At 47.5% G+C, this 18,126-nt stretch overlaps 1 protein-coding gene across 2 annotated transcripts in view; it reads left to right on the forward strand.

The window, feature by feature from the left end:
• Positions 1-16,399, forward strand: part of LOC121580081 (large neutral amino acids transporter small subunit 4) — a 67,409-nt gene extending 51,010 nt beyond the window's left edge. For both annotated transcript variants that reach the window (XM_045212912.1, XM_045212913.1), the window contains 5 exons: positions 7,928-8,060; positions 10,656-10,788; positions 13,649-13,722; positions 14,665-14,788; positions 16,185-16,399. In XM_045212912.1, the coding sequence (XP_045068847.1) occupies positions 7,928-8,060; positions 10,656-10,788; positions 13,649-13,722; positions 14,665-14,788; positions 16,185-16,346 (626 nt within the window). In that variant the 3' untranslated portion in view covers positions 16,347-16,399. The remainder of the gene's footprint in view (positions 1-7,927; positions 8,061-10,655; positions 10,789-13,648; positions 13,723-14,664; positions 14,789-16,184) is intronic.
• Positions 16,400-18,126: the final 1,727 nt, after the last annotated feature.

Raw genomic sequence — 18,126 nt, forward strand, 5'->3', positions numbered from 1 at the left:
TAACGTCTAACCCTATTGGACAAGACTGGTAGATATAACGTCTACTACTATTGGACAAGACTGGTAGATATAACATCTACCACTATTGGACAAGACTGGTAGATATAACGTCTAACCCTATTGGACAAGACTGGTAGATATAACGTCTAACCCTATTGGACAAGACTGGTAGATATATCATCTAACACTATTGGACAAGACTGGTAGATATAACGTCTAACCCTATTGGACAAGACTGGTAGATATAACGTCTACCACTATTGGACAAGACTGGTAGATATAACGTCTAACCCTATTGGACAAGACTGGTAGATATAACGTCTACCACTATTGGACAAGACTGGTAGATATAACGTCTACCACTATTGGACAAGACTGGTAGATATAACGTCTAACCCTATTGGACAAGACTGGTAGATATAACGTCTACCACTATTGGACAAGACTGGTAGATATAACGTCTAACCCTATTGGACAAGACTGGTAGATATAACGTCTACCACTATTGGACAAGACTGGTAGATATAACGTCTACTACTATTGGACAAGACTGGTAGATATAACGTCTAACCCTATTGGACAAGACTGGTAGATATAACGTCTAACCCTATTGGACAAGACTGGTAGATATATCATCTAACACTATTGGACAAGACTGGTAGATATAACGTCTAACCCTATTGGACAAGACTGGTAGATATAACGTCTACCACTATTGGACAAGACTGGTAGATATAACGTCTAACCCTATTGGACAAGACTGGTAGATATAACGTCTACCACTATTGGACAAGACTGGTAGATATAACGTCTACCACTATTGGACAAGACTGGTAGATATAACGTCTAACCCTATTGGACAAGTCTGGTAGATATAACGTCTACCACTATTGGACAAGACTGGTAGATATAACGTCTAACCCTATTGGACAAGACTGGTAGATATAACGTCTACCACTATTGGACAAGACTGGTAGATATAACGTCTACTACTATTGGACAAGACTGGTAGATATAACGTCTACCACTATTGGACAAGACTGGTAGATATAACGTCTACCACTATTGGACAAGACTGGTAGATATAACGTCTAACCCTATTGGACAAGACTGGTAGATATAACGTGTACCACTATTGGACAAGACTGGTAGATATAACGTCTAACCCTATTGGACAAGACTGGTAGATATAACGTCTACCACTATTGGACAAGACTGGTAGATATAACGTCTAACCCTATTGGACAAGACTGGTAGATATAACGTCTACCACTATTGGACAAGACTGGTAGATATAACGTCCTAACCCTATTGGACAAGACTGGTAGATATAACGTCTACCACTATTGGACAAGACTGGTAGATATAACGTCTAACCCTATTGGACAAGACTGGTAGATATAACATCTAACACTATTGGACAAGACTGGTAGATATAACGTCTAACCCTATTGGACAAGACTGGTAGATATAACGTCTACTACTATTGGACAAGACTGGTAGATATAACGTCTAACCCTATTGGACAAGACTGGTAGATATAACGTCTACCACTATTGGACAAGACTGGTAGATATAACGTCTACTACTATTGGACAAGACTGGTAGATATAACGTCTACTACTATTGGACAAGACTGGTAGATATAACGTCTAACCCTATTGGACAAGACTGGTAGATATAACGTCTAACCCTATTGGACAAGACTGGTAGATATAACGTCTACTACTATTGGACAAGACTGGTAGATATAACGTCTACCACTATTGGACAAGACTGGTAGATATAACGTCTACCACTATTGGACAAGACTGGTAGATATAACGTCTAAACCTATTGGACAAGACTGGTAGATATAACGTCTACCACTATTGGACAAGACTGGTAGATATAACGTCTAACCCTATTGGACAAGACTGGTAGATATAACATCTAACACTATTGGACAAGACTGGTAGATATAACGTCTAACCCTATTGGACAAGACTGGTAGATATAACGTCTACTACTATTGGACAAGACTGGTAGATATAACGTCTAACCCTATTGGACAAGACTGGTAGATATAACGTCTAACCCTATTGGACAAGACTGGTAGATATAACGTCTAACCCTATTGGACAAGACTGGTAGATATAACGTCTACTACTATTGGACAAGACTGGTAGATATAACGTCTACCACTATTGGACAAGACTGGTAGATATAACGTCTAACCCTATTGGACAAGACTGGTAGATATAACGTCTACTACTATTGGACAAGACTGCTAGATATAACGTCTACTACTATTGGACAAGACTGGTAGATATAACGTCTACTACTATTGGACAAGACTGGTAGATATAACGTCTACTACTATTGGACAAGACTGGTAGATATAACGTCTACTACTATTGGACAAGACTGGTAGATATAACGTCTAACCCTATTTTTACAAGACTGGTAGATATAACGTCTACCACTATTGGACAAGACTGGTAGATATAACGTCTACCACTATTGGACAAGACTGGTAGATATAACGTCTACTACTATTGGACAAGACTGGTAGATATAACGTCTACCACATTGGACAAGACTGGTAGATATAACGTCTACTACTATTGGACAAGACTGGTAGATATAACGTCTACCACTATTGGACAAGACTGGTAGATATAACGTCTACTACTATTGGACAAGACTGGTAGATATAACGTCTACCACTATTGGACAAGACTGGTAGATATAACGTCTACCACTATTGGACAAGACTGGTAAGATATAACGTCTAACCCTATTGGACAAGACTGGTAGATATAACGTCTACCACTATTGGACAAGACTGGTAGATATAACGTCTACCACTATTGGACAAGACTGGTAGATATAACGTCTACTACTATTGGACAAGACTGGTAGATATAACGTCTACTACTATTGGACAAGACTGGTAGATATAACGTCTACTACTATTGGACAAGACTGGTAGATATAACGTCTACCACTATTGGACAAGACTGGTAGATATAACGTCTACTACTATTGGACAAGACTGGTAGATATAACGTCTAACCCTATTGGACAAGACTGGTAGATATAACGTCTACCACTATTGGACAAGACTGGTAGATATAACGTCTAACCCTATTGGACAAGACTGGTAGATATAACATCTAACACTATTGGACAAGACTGGTAGATATAACGTCCCAACCCTATTGGACAAGACTGGTAGATGATAACGTCTACTACTATTGGACAAGACTGGTAGATATAACGTCTAACCCTATTGGACAAGACTGGTAGATATAACGTCTACCACTATTGGACAAGACTGGTAGATATAACGTCTACTACTATTGGACAAGACTGGTAGATATAACGTCTACTACTATTGGACAAGACTGGTAGATATAACGTCTAACCCTATTGGACAAGACTGGTAGATATAACGTCTAACCCTATTGGACAAGACTGGTAGATATAACGTCTACTACTATTGGACAAGACTGGTAGATATAACGTCTACCACTATTGGACAAGACTGGTAGATATAATGTCTACCACTATTGGACAAGACTGGTAGATATAACGTCTAAACCTATTGGACAAGACTGGTAGATATAACGTCTACCACTATTGGACAAGACTGGTAGATATAACGTCTAACCCTATTGGACAAGACTGGTAGATATAACATCTAACACTATTGGACAAGACTGGTAGATATAACGTCTAACCCTATTGGACAAGACTGGTAGATATAACGTCTACTACTATTGGACAAGACTGGTAGATATAACGTCTAACCCTATTGGACAAGACTGGTAGATATAACGTCTAACCCTATTGGACAAGACTGGTAGATATAACGCTCTAACCCTATTGGACAAGACTGGTAGATATAACGTCTACTACTATTGGACAAGACTGGTAGATATAACGTCTACCACTATTGGACAAGACTGGTAGATATAACGTCTAACCCTATTGGACAAGACTGGTAGATATAACGTCTACTACTATTGGACAAGACTGCTAGATATAACGTCTACTACTATTGGACAAGACTGGTAGATATAACGTCTACTACTATTGGACAAGACTGGTAGATATAACGTCTACTACTATTGGACAAGTCTGGTAGATATAACGTCTACTACTATTGGACAAGACTGGTAGATATAACGTCTAACCCTATTTTTACAAGACTGGTAGATATAACGTCTACCACTATTGGACAAGACTGGTAGATATAACGTCTACCACTATTGGACAAGACTGGTAGATATAACGTCTACTACTATTGGACAAGACTGGTAGATCATAACGTCTACCACTATTGGACAAGACTGGTAGATATAACGTCTACTACTATTGGACAAGACTGGTAGATATAACGTGCTACCACTATTGGACAAGACTGGTAGATATAACGTCTACTACTATTGGACAAGACTGGTAGATATAACGTCTACCACTATTGGACAAGACTGGTAGATATAACGTCTACCACTATTGGACAAGACTGGTAGATATAACGTCTAACCCTATTGGACAAGACTGGTAGATATAACGTCTACCACTATTGGACAAGACTGGTAGATATAACGTCTACCACTATTGGACAAGACTGGTAGATATAACGTCTACTACTATTGGACAAGACTGGTAGATATAACGTCTACTACTATTGGACAAGACTGGTAGATATAACGTCTACTACTATTGGACAAGACTGGTAGATATAACGTCTACCACTATTGGACAAGACTGGTAGATATAACGTCTACTACTATTGGACAAGACTGGTAGATATAACATCTAACCCTATTGGACAAGACTGGTAGATATAACATCTAACCCTATTGGACAAGACTGGTAGATATAACATCTAACCCTATTGGACAAGACTGGTAGATATAACATCTAACCCTATTGGACAAGACTGGTAGATATAACGTCTAACCCTATTGGACAAGACTGGTAGATATAACATCTAACCCTATTGGACAAGACTGGTAGATATAACGTCTAACCCTATTGGACAAGACTCGTAGATATAACGTCTACCACTATTGGACAAGACTGGTAGATATAACGTCTAACCCTATTGGACAAGACTGGTAGATATAACGTCTAACCCTATTGGACAAGACTGGTAGATATAACGTCTAACCCTATTGGACAAGACTGGTAGATATAACGCTCTACTACTATTGGACAAGACTGGTAGATATAACGTCTACCACTATTGGACAAGACTGGTAGATATAACGTCTACCACTATTGGACAAGACTGGTAGATATAACATCTAACACTATTGGACAAGACTGGTAGATATAACGCCTAACCCTATTGGACAAGACTGGTAGATATAACGTCTACTACTATTGGACAAGACTGGTAGATATAACGTCTACCACTATTGGACAAGACTGGTAGATATAACGTCTACCACTATTGGACAAGACTGGTAGATATAACATCTAACACTATTGGACAAGACTGGTAGATATAACGTCTAACCCTATTGGACAAGACTGGTAGATATAACGTCTAACCCTATTGGACAAGACTGGTAGATATAACGTCTACCACTATTGGACAAGACTGGTAGATATAACGTCTACTACTATTGGACAAGACTGGTAGATATAACGTCTAACCCTATTGGACAAGACTGGTAGATATAACGTCTAACCCTATTGGACAAGACTGGTAGATATAACGTCTACCACTATTGGACAAGACTGGTAGATATAACGTCTACTACTATTGGACAAGACTGGTAGATATAACGTCTAACCCTATTGGACAAGACTGGTAGATATAACGTCTACCACTATTGGACAAGACTGGTAGATATAACGTCTACTACTATTGGACAAGACTGGTAGATATAACGTCTAACCCTATTGGACAAGACTGGTAGATATAACGTCTAACCCTATTGGACAAGACTGGTAGATATAACGTCTACCACTATTGGACAAGACTGGTAGATATAACGTCTACTACTATTGGACAAGACTGGTAGATATAACGTCTAACCCTATTGGACAAGACTGGTAGATATAACGTCTAACCCTATTGGACAAGACTGGTAGATATAACGTCTACCACTATTGGACAAGACTGGTAGATATAACGTCTACTACTATTGGACAAGACTGGTAGATATAACGTCTAACACTATTGGACAAGACTGGTAGATATAACGTCTAACACTATTGGACAAGACTGGTAGATATAACGTCTAACACTATTGGACAAGACTGGTAGATATAACGTCTACTACTAGCCTCTGTGTTGTTAGTTACTGTCTCGGTTGTATAGACTGTTAACATGTACTAGTGCAGGAGTGGCCAACCATCTTCCTGGAGAGCTACCCCCCGTGCAGGGTTTTGTTCCAGCCCTGCTCTAACACACCTGATTCTACTCATCAGCTGCTGACCTCTATCAGCTGAATCGGGTGTGTTACAGCAGGGCTGGAGCAAAACCCTGCACGGGGGGTAGCTCTCCACAAGGAGGGTTGGCTACCTCTGCTTTAACCTTAGCTTAATGGGTTAGGTAGTGCTAGCATTAAACCCTTGCCTTGGGTGTTACCAGTTAACCTGATGCGATGCTAAACCTTAGGGCTCTATTCAGTCACGGAAGCTCAGCTCTAAAGCCCAATTGAAATTTAAAGGCAATGTTCTCGCATCGGCCCGAGACTGCTTTCAAGGTCAACGCTGCATATGTCAGCTCAATCGGAAATTCTATAGCTATAGCAAATGTTATTAGCATTTCACACTGGTTTTGTGATGACTGTGATAGTTACGTTTATCATTATAGCCATTACCATAGCTGTGTATAATGCGACCGTATTAGCATTAACCTTAGCCTCTGTGTTAACTGTGTTGTTGTTGGCCTTCTCCCCCATAGAGATAGATAGAGGACTCCTCTTTGTATCTGTGCCATCACAGCGTCTGTGACAGCATGGCCAGTGCTATTGAGGCGATCTCCATTTTGAAAAAGTCAATTTTCTTCTTCACGATTGACTGTTCGCTCTTGAGGACCCGGTTGGACATGACTCCAACAGGGTCACCAGGAGGGATCAGCCAATGAAGTTGGAAGTCCCACCCAGTTGACGACATTAAAATGGTGGAAGCCCTCAATGGTGCTGGCCATGCTAACATGTCCTTTTGGCCACTAAAGACCTCTATCCTTCTCTATGTTCTCCCCCAACCTTGCCCAGTCCTTGACTGTCCCTGCCCTGAGCTAAACCAGTACTAGGTAGCTACTAGCCTATCATCAGCTGTTAGATCTACTACTCATTAACTGACTACCGTAGTCATTAACGCTAAAACCCAGGCACTTTTATGGATTATTAACATGGAATTGTTATTTATTAGACTGGCTAATAATCTGTTTTTCTCTCTCTCTCTCTCTGTCCTCTCTCTCTCTCTTTTCCTCCTCCTGACTCCCTCCCTCCCTCCTCCTCTCCTCTCTCCTCTCCGCCCTCCTCCTCCTCCCTCCCTCCTCCTCACTCCTCCCTCCTCCTCTCCTCTCCTCCCTCCTCTCCTCTCCTCCCTCCTCTCCTCTCCTCCCTCCTCTCCTCTTCCTTTTCCTCCTCCTCCTCTCCTCCGCTCCCTCCTCCCTCCTCCTCTCCTCTCTCCTCTCTCCCTCCTCCTCCTCCCTCCTCCTCCTCCCTCCTCTCCTCCTCCTCCTCTACTCCCTCCGCTCCCTCCTCCCTCCTCTCCTCTCTCCCTCCTCCTCCTCCTCCTCCTCTCTCCCTCCTCTCTCTCTCTCTCCCTCCTCCCTCCCTCCTCTCCCTCCCTCCCTCCCTCCTCCTCCCTCCCTCCTACCTCCTCTCCTCCCTCCTCTACTTCCTCCCTCCCTCCTACCTCCTCCCTCCCTCCTCTCTCCTCCCTCTCTCCTCCCTCCTCTCCTCCACAGTCAGTTTGTACTCCTCAATTTTCGGCATGCTGCAGCTACTGTGTCTGATGACGACTCCAGTGATTGGTCAGATTATGGACTGGAAGCTGAAGGACTGTGAAGATGGAGAGGAGGAGAAGGTACCGGGCAGCAAGTAAGTTACTATACCCTAGACCCCTAGACCCCTAGACCCCTAACCCCTAACCCCTAACCCCTAGACCCCTAACCCCTAGACCCCTAGACCCTAACCTCTAACCCTAGACCCTAGACCCTAACCCTAACACCCTAGACCCTAGACCCCTAACCTAACCCCCAAACCCCTAGACCCCTAACCCTAACCCCAAGCCCTAGACCCCAACCCCTAACCCCTAACTCTGACCTAACCCTAACCCCAACCCTGACCCCTAACCCCTAGACCCTCCCTAGACCCTCCTAACCCTGACCCTGGCCCTAGACCCCTAACCCTGGGCCTAACCCCTGGGCCTAACCCTGCCCTAACCCCTAGACCCTAACCCCTGCCACCCTAGACCCTAGACCCTAGACCCTAGACCCCTAACCCTAGACCCCTAACCCCTAGACCCCTATCCCTAACCCCCTAGACCCCTATCCCTAACCCCTAGACCCCTAACCCCTAGACCCCTAACCCCTAGACCCCTAGACCCCTAGACCCCTAACCCCTAGACCCCTATCCCTAACCCCAGACCCCTATCCCTAGACCCTAACCCCTAACCCCTAGACCCCTAACCCTAGACCCCTAACCCTGAGCCCTAACCCCTAGACCCCTGGACCCTACCCCTAGACCCCTGAGACCCAAACCCTAGACCCTAGACCCTAGACCCTAACCCTAGACCCCCTGGGCCCCTAAACCCTAGACGCCGGAGCCCTGGGCCCTACGGACCCCTAGACCCTGGGCCCTAGACCCTGGGCCCTAGACCCCTGGGCCCTACCTGGACCCAACCCTAGACCCCTAGCCCCTGGGCCTAACCCTAGACCCCTGGACCCCCTAACCCCTAGACCCCTAGACCCCTAGACCCCTAACCCCTAGACCCCTATCCCCTAACCCTAGAACCCTAGACCCCTAACCCCCTAACCCCTAGACCCCTAGACCCCTAACCCTAACCCTAAGACCCCTAACCCCTAGACCCCTAGACCCCAAACCCCTAGACCCCTAGAGGTTAGGTCCCAGCTTTGATGCACCTGTACTGACCTCGCCTTCTGGATGATAGCGGGGTGAACAGGCAGTGGCTCGGGTGGTTGATGTCCTTGATGAACTTTTTGGCCTTCCTGTGACATCGGGTGCTGTAGGTATCCTGGAGGGCGGGTAGTTTGCCCCTGTTAATGCGTTGGGCAGACCGCACCACCCTCTGGAGAGCCCTTTGGTTGCGGGCGGTGCAGTTGCCGTACCAGGCGGTAATACAGCTCGACAGGATGCTCTCAATTGTGCATCTGTAAAGGTTTTTGAGGGTTTTAGGTGCCAAGCCAAATTTCTTCAGCCTCCTGAGGTTGAAGAGGCTCTGTTGCGCCTTCTTCATCACACTGTCTGCGTGGGTGGAACATTTCAGTTTGTCAGTGATGTGTACGCCAAGGAACTTGAAGCTTTCCACCTTCTCCACTGCGGTACCGTCAATGTGGATAGGGGGGTGCACCCTCTGCTGTTTCCTGAAGTCCACGATCATCTCCTTTGTTTTGTTGATGTTGAGTGAGAGGTTATTTTCCTGGCACCACACTCCCAGAGCCCACACCTCCTCCCTGTAGGCTGTCTCGTCATTGTTGGTAATCAAGCAGACTACTGTTGTGTCGTCTGCAAACTTGATGATTGAGTTGGAGGCGTGCTTGGCCACGCAGTCATGATTACCCCCAAAACATTCTTATTTACAATAAAAGTGACTCCAAAATGACAGAATAGACTATTCACCATTGGGCACAACATAATCTGAAACACAACCAAAACAAATTGCAAATGCATCCAGCAACACGCTTGATGTAGTCATTGCGTGCTAGGAATGTGGGACCAATGACAAAACGTTTGACTACTTAATATGCCATTTAGCAGACACTTTTAGCCACAGTCATGTGTGCATACATGTTAACGTATGGGTGGCCCCGGGGATCGAACCCACTACCCTGGCGTTACAAGCGCCATGCTCTACCAATTAAACTATAAGTGAATTTGTTCAAATACTTATGACACCTTCAAGTGGGGGGAGTAGATACATAAAGTGCTTTCATTTCATTTAAATGGTCAAACAAATGCTGTAGTATAGCCGGCCAGCATAGTAAATAAAATCACTAGCAAGTAGCCCTTACCCTCTATGGAGATCTGAGTGGTTTGGATAAGAGTAGCCCTTACCCTCTATGGAGATCTGAGTGGTTTGGATAAGAGTAGCCCTTACCCTCTATGGAGATCTGAGTGGTTTGGATAAGAGTAGCCCTTACCCTCATGGAGATCTGAGTGGTTTGGATAAGAGTAGCCCTTACCCTCTATGGAGATCTGAGTGGTTTGGATAAGAGTAGCCCTTACCCTCTATGGAGATCTGAGTGGTTTGGATAAGAGTAGCCCTTACCCTCTATGGAGATCTGAGTGGTTTGGATAAGAGTAGCCCTTACCCTCTATGGAGATCTGAGTGGTTTGGATAAGAGTGCCTAGGGGTTGATGAGGGGTGATCCCTTGATCCCATGGTGGATGTTGGAAATAGGATCTGACCTCCTTTCCTCTCCCCTCTCCCCTCTCTAACCCTAACCCCCTCAGGGACCAGCCCAAGGCCAAGCCCAGAGACAAACAGATCCAGAAGGTGACCAATGCAATGCGAGCGTTCATCCTGACCAACGTCCTATTGGTGGGATTCGGCATCACCTGCCTGGTGCCCAACCTCCCCCTGCAGGTAAGTGCTCCGTCCAGCTGTCACTCAAACTAGTCCCCGCCTCCTCACCTCCTCCTGGCCAATCAGCAGTAGAGCTGTCCAGGACCAGGGTTGGTGACAGCTGATGTAGGAATGAGATGTGAGCGGTGCTCTGTCGCCACCTATAGGATTTACAGTGGAACTACAGCTAGACACCACCGCTACTCCCTATAGTAGACAGCATCACACCCTAGCACCTTACACCCTAGCCCCTACACATTTACATTTTACATTTACGTCATTTAGCAGACGCTCTTATCCAGAGCGACTTACAAATAGGTGCATTCACCTTATAACCAGTGGGATAACCACTTTACAATATGTTTTTTTTTTTTTTTCTTTGGGGTGGGGTAAGGGGGGTAGAAGGATTACTTTATCCTATCCCAGGTATTCCCTACCCCCTAGCCCCTACTATTTACATTTTTAAATTTTTTGTCATTTAGCAGACGCTCTTATCCAGAGCGACTTACAGGAGCAATTAGGGTTAAGTGCCTTGCTCAAGGGCACATCGACAGATTTTTCACCTAGTCGGCTTGGGGATTAGAACCAGCGACCTTTCGGTTACTGGCACAACGCTCTTACCCACTAAGCCACCTGCCGCCCTACCCCCTACCCCCTACCCCCTACCCTCTAGCCCCTAGCCCCTACCCCCTAGCCCCTAGCCCCTACCCCCTACCCCCTAGCCCCTAGCCCCTACCCCCTAGCCCCTAGCCCCTAGCCCCTACCCCCCTACCCCCTAGCCCCTACCCCCTACCCCCTAGCCCCTAGCCCCTAGCCCTACCCCTAGCCCCCAGCCCCTAGCCCCTAGCTCCTAGCCCCTACCCCTAGCCCATACCCCCTACCCCCTAGCCCCTAGCCCCTACCCCTACCCCTAGCCCCTAGCCCCTAGCCCCTAGCCCCTAGCCCCTACCCCCTACCCCTACCCCCTAGCCCCTAGCCCCTAGCCCTTAGCCCCTAGCCCTTAGTCCCTAGCCCCTAGCCCTACACCCTAGCCCCTACCCCTAGCCCCTAGCCCCTACACCCTAGCCCCTACCCCTAGCCCCTACCCCTACCCCCTAGCCCTACACCCTAGCCCCTACCCCCTACCCCCAGCCCCCTAGCCCCTAGCCCCTACACCCTAGCCCCTACACCCTAGTGTAAAGGACGTCACCCTGCTTGCTTAGTGAATACCACCGATTCGGCCCATACTTGGCGCAAACTCAGGACCTCTGTCTTACAAACACATGTGACCGCCCTCCTCAAGCATCTTAGCCGATCGCGCCACCTTATACCCTAGCACCTTATACCCTAGCACCTTATACCCTAGCACCTTATACCCTAGCACCTTATACCCTAGCACCTTATACCCTAGCACCTTATACCCTAGCACCTTATACCCTAGCACCTTATACCCTAGCACCTTATACCCTAGCACCTTATACCCTAGCACCTTATACCCTAGCACCTTATACCCTAGCACCTTATACCCTAGCACCTTATACCCTAGCACCTTATACCCTAGCACCTTATACCCTAGCACCTTATACCCTAGCACCTTATACCCTAGCACCTTCTACCCTAGCACCTTATACCCTAGTACCTTATACCCTAGCACCTTATACCCTAGCCCCTTCTACCCTAGCACCTTATACCCTAGCCCCTTCTACCCTAGCACCTTATACCCTAGCACCTTATACCCTAGCACCTTCTACCCTAGCACCTTATACCCTAGCACCTTATACCCTAGCACCTTATACCCTAGCACCTTATACCCTAGCACCTTATACCCTAGCACCTTATACCCTAGCCCCTTATGCCCTGGCACCTTATACCCTAGCACCTTATACCCTAGCACCTTATACCCTAGCACCTTATACCCTAGCACCTTATACCCTAGCACCTTATACCCTAGCCCCTTATACCCTAGCACCTTATGCCCTAGTACCTTATACCCTAGCACCTTATACCCTAGCACCTTATCCCCTAGCACCTTATACCCTAGTACCTTATACCCTAGCACCTTATCCCCTAGCACCTTATACCCTAGCACCTTATACCCTAGTACCTTATACCCTAGCACCTTATACCCTAGCACCTTATACCCTAGCACCTTATACCCTAGCACCTTATACCCTAGCACCTTATACCCTAGCACCTTATACCCTAGCACCTTATACCCTAGCACCTTATACCCTAGCCCCTTATACCCTAGCACCTTATACCCTAGTACCTTATACCCTAGCACCTTATACCCTAGCACCTTATACCCTAGCACCTTATACCCTAGCACCTTATACCCTAGCACCTTATACCCTAGCACCTTATCCCCTAGCACCTTATACCCTAGTACCTTATACCCTAGTACCTTATACCCTAGCACCTTATACCCTAGCACCTTATACCCTAGCACCTTATATACCCTAGCACCTTATACCCTAGCACCTTATACCCTAGCACCTTATCCCCTAGCACCTTATACCCTAGTACCTTATACCCTAGTACCTTATACCCTAGCACCTTATACCCTAGCACCTTATACCCTAGTACCTTATACCCTAGCACCTTATACCCTAGCACCTTATACCCTAGCACCTTATACCCTAGCACCTTATCCCCTAGTACCTTATCCCCTAGTACCTTATACCCTAGTACCTTATACCCTATATTCAGGTCTACAACAACAAGCCTTATAGTTGAATGATATTCAGGGCTACAACAACAAGCCTTATGAATGATATTCAGGTCTACAACAACAAGCCTTATAGTTGAATGATATTCAGGGATACACCAACATTATGTTTAGGTGACCTCTCCTGCAGAGCTGGTGACTGACTGACTTGTCATGTGATGTGTTTCTCCTCAGATCCTGTCGTTTGTCCTCCACACTGTTGTGAGAGGGTTCATCCACTCTGCTACCGGAGGTCTCTATGCTGCTGTGTGAGTACTGGCATCACCCTGGGAGGAGGGGGGGTGTGTGAGGACTGGCATCACCCTGGGAGGAGGGGGGGTGTGTGAATACTGGCATCACCCTGGGAGGAGGGGGGTAGAACTGGCATCACCCTGGGAGGAGGGGTGTGTGAGACTGGCATCACCCTTGGAGGAGGGGGTGTGTGAGGACTGGCATCACCCTGGGAGGAGGGGGGGTGTGTGAGGACTGGCATCACCCTGGGAGGAGGGGGGTGTGAGGACTGGCATCACCCTGGGAGGAGGGGGTGTGTGAGTACTGGCATCACCCTGGGAGGAGGGGGGGTGTGTGAGGACTGGCATCACCCTGGGAGGAGGGGGGGTGAGGACTGGCATCACCCTGGGAGGAGGGGGTGTGAGGACTGGCATCACCCTGGGAGGAGGGGGTGTGTGAGGACTGGCATCACCCTGGGAGGAGGGGGGGTGTGTGAGGACTGGCATCACCCTGGGAGGAGGGGGGTGTGTGTGTACTGGCATCACCCTGGGAGGAGGAGGGGGGTGAGGACTGGCATCACCCTGGGAGGGGGTGTGTGAGGACTGGCATCACCCTGGGAGGAGGAGGGGGGGGTGAGGACTGGCATCACCCTGGGAGGAGGGGGGGGGTGAGGACTGGCATCACCCTGGGAGGAGGGGGTGTGTGAGGACTGGCATCACCCTGGGAGGAGGAGGGGGTGAGGACTGGCATCACCCTGGGAGGAGGAGGGGGTGAGGACTGGCATCACCCTGGGAGGAGGGGGGGTGTGTGAGGACTGGCATCACCCTGGGAGGAGGGGTGAGGACTGGCATCACCCTGGGAGGAGGGGGGGTGTGTGAGGACTGGCATCACCCTGGGAGGAGGGGGGGTGTGTAAGAGTGTACCTGGTATTACATGAAAACTGTAAATGGATTGTATTCTGTGTCTTTGCCTCTCACTAGATACCCGTCGTCTCAGTTTGGCAGTCTGACAGGGATGCAGTCTCTGGTGTCTGCTCTGTTCGCTCTGCTCCAGCAGCCGCTCTTCATGGCCATGATGGGCCCTCTGGAGGGAGACCCACTCTGGGTGAGGACACACACAGCGCACAATCAATCAATCAATCAATCAATCAATCAATGTCTTTATGAAGCCCTTTTTACATCAGCAGAAGTCACAAAGTGCTTAACAGAAACCCAGCCTAAAACCCCAAAGAGCAAGTAATGGAGATGTTGAAGCACGGTGGCTAGGAAAAACTCCTTAGAAAAGGCAGGAACCTAGGAAGAAACCTAGAGAGGAACCAGGCTCTGAGGGGTGGCCAGTCCTCTTCTGGCTGTGCCGGGTGGAGATTGTAACAGTACATGGCCATTAAGGCCAGATCGTTCTTCAAGATGTTCAAACGTTCATAGATGACCAGCAGCGTCAAATAATAATCACAGTGGTTGTAGAGGGTGCAACAGGTCAGTACCTCAGGAGTAGATGTCAGTTGGCTTTTCATAGCCGAGCATTGAGGTCGAGACAGCAGGTCTGAGACAAGGTAGCACGACCAGGGAACAGGTCAGGATTCCATAGCCGCAGGCGGAACAGCAGAATCTGGATCAGCAACATGACAAGGTGGACTGGAGACAGCCAGGAGTCGTCAGGTGGACTGGGGACGGGGACAGCCAGGAGTCGTCAGGTGGACTGGGGACGGGGACAGCCAGGAGTCGTCAGGTGGACTGGGGACGGGGACAGCCAGGAGTCGTCAGGTGGACTGGAGACGGGGACAGCCAGGAGTCGTCAGGTGGACTGGGGACGGGGACAGCCAGGAGTCGTCAGGTGGACTGGGGACGGGGACAGCCAGGAGTCGTCAGGTGGACTGGGGACGGGGACAGCCAGGAGTCGTCAGGTGGACTGGGGACAGGGACAGCCAGGAGTCGTCAGGTGGACTGGGGACGGGGACAGCCAGGAGTCGTCAGGTGGACTGGGGACAGGGACAGCCAGGAGTCGTCAGGCCAGGTAGTCCTGAGGCATGGTCCTAGGATTCAGGATTATTTTCTGGAAGCTTGCTTCAGGGCTCGGGTAGTTTCTGGAAGCTTGCTTCAGGGCTCGGGTAGTTTCTGGAAGCTTGCTTCAGGGCTCAGGTATTTTCTGGAAGCTTGCTTCAGGGCTCGGGTATTTTCTGGAAGCTTGCTTCAGGGTATTTTCTGTGTACCAGGGAGCTCGTTTCTTGTGACAATTTTTAGAGGTGCGACTGCATCTAGGGTATTATGCAAGGTTAAGTTTAGATCCTCGGTTAGGATGGTTAATAGATTTTTGGGTAGGTGGAGGGAGTCTGGAAGGGCATCTAGGAATCTTTGGGTTGTCCAAGAATTTATAGCGCAGCTTTTGATAATCTTTGGTTGGGGTCTGAGCAGATTATTTGTTGCTTTAGCGAATGTAATAAGATGGTGGTCCGATAGTCTTAATGTAACTAATGTGAACTCTATTTCCCATGGTGCTCTAGGTGAATGTAGGCCTGCTGGGGGTCAGTATGCTGGGCTTCCTGCTGCCTCTGTACCTGGTCTGTTTCAGACGCACGCTGCACCGCCGGATACAGGAACGAGACCAGGACTCCAAGATATACCTCAAGATCAACGGGTCCAGCAAACCTGAAGCCTTCGTCTAGAGAGGGGAGAGAGGGAGTGGAGAGGAGAGAGGGAGGGAGGGAGGGAGGAGAGGGGAGAGGGAGGGAGGAGAGGGAGTGGAGAGGAGAGAGGGAGGGAGGGAGGGAGGAGAGGGGAGAGGAGTGTTGCTCTACTTTGAATCTGCAGTCTGAGGGAACACACATACACGCAGAATTTCTACACATGCCCACACTCAAACATATGTACACATACACACTTTTGAAGAGACCCAAGTAAGAACTTATCCTCTTGTCATTAAACATACTAGCTTTGGCGGATGGACACTTGGACGGACACTAAGGACTGAATAAGAACAAGAAGAAGAGCGAGCGAGAGAGAGAGACAACAGATTATTAGCCAGTTTAATAAATAACAATTCCATGTTAATAATCCATAGAGGTTGTCTACAACCCAAAGGTGCCTGGGTTTTAGCATGAATGATTATGGTAGTTATAGACTGTGAAAGGAAAGAGTAATCAGCCCCTCCCCACTTCTTCTCCTCCTCTCCTCCTATCGTCTACTCCACTCCTCTCCTCCTCTCCTCTCCTCCTCTCCTCTCCTCTCCTCTCCTCTCCTCTCCTCTCCTCTCCTCTCCTCTCCTCTCCTCTCCTCTCCTCTCCTCTCCTCTCCTCTCCTCTCCTCTCCTCTCCTCTTCTCTCCTCCTCTCTCTCTCCTTTTCACTATGCTGTAAGACTTTACCCTTGTCAATAAGGAAGGAGGGCTCAACCCTAGTAGCCAATCACAGCATTTCTCCTTGACAATGTCATCAGCACCACTCCAATAGCCAATAGCATCCTTTCTTTCTGCAGACGTCCTTACAATTCTCCAATCACCTTCCTCTGTCAGAGTTCTGAATATAATCAACTCTGTTCAGAGTTGTGATAACAGAACATACGGTGCTCACTAACCCCGACCCCCCTTCCAGCTCGGACTCTACTGATAGCTATGTTATTGAGGAAAACATTACTTCCTGTGATATGTGGTTGTCCCACCTAGCCATCTTAAGATGAATGCACTAACTGTAAGTTGCTCTGGATAAGAGTGTCTGCTAACTGACTAAAACGTCAAATGTAAACGTAACCATTTATTATCTAATCATGAAAGAATATCTATCTAACCTAAAATATGGTTCTCACTAACCATTTATTATCTAATCATGACAGAATATCTATCTAACCTACAATATGGTTCTCACTAACCATTTATTATCTAATCATGACAGAATATCCATCTAACCTACAATATGGTTCTCACTAACCATTTATTATCTAATCATGACAGACATGACTACTTGGTTTGTAGATGATGCTCTGGGAGGAGTTCAGGGCTGGTAACCATGGTGACAGACAGGATGGGTGGTGTTCTACAGTTGGTAACCATGGTGACAGACAGGGTGGGAGGTGTTATAGGTTTGGTAACAATGGTGAAAGACAGGTTGGGAGGTATTCTAGAGTTGATAACCATGGTGACAGACAATGGGGGAGGTGTTCTAGGGTTGTTAACCATGGTGACAGACAATGGGGGAGGTGTTCTAGGGTTGGTAACCATGGTGACAGATATGGTGGGAGGTGGTCTAGAGTTGGTAACTACCTGACACAAACACACCTCATCCACCACCAGACATCTATCCATCCATCACCAGACATCTATCCATCCACCACCAGACATCTATCCATCCACCACCAGACATCTATCCATCCACCACCAGCCACCATGGAGACCAACTACCACCAGAAATCTATCCATCCACCACCAGACATCTATCCATCCACCACCAGACAT

The sequence above is a fragment of the Coregonus clupeaformis genome, unplaced genomic scaffold (assembly GCF_020615455.1).
Source record: "Coregonus clupeaformis isolate EN_2021a unplaced genomic scaffold, ASM2061545v1 scaf0063, whole genome shotgun sequence".
NCBI lineage: Eukaryota > Metazoa > Chordata > Actinopteri > Salmoniformes > Salmonidae > Coregonus > Coregonus clupeaformis.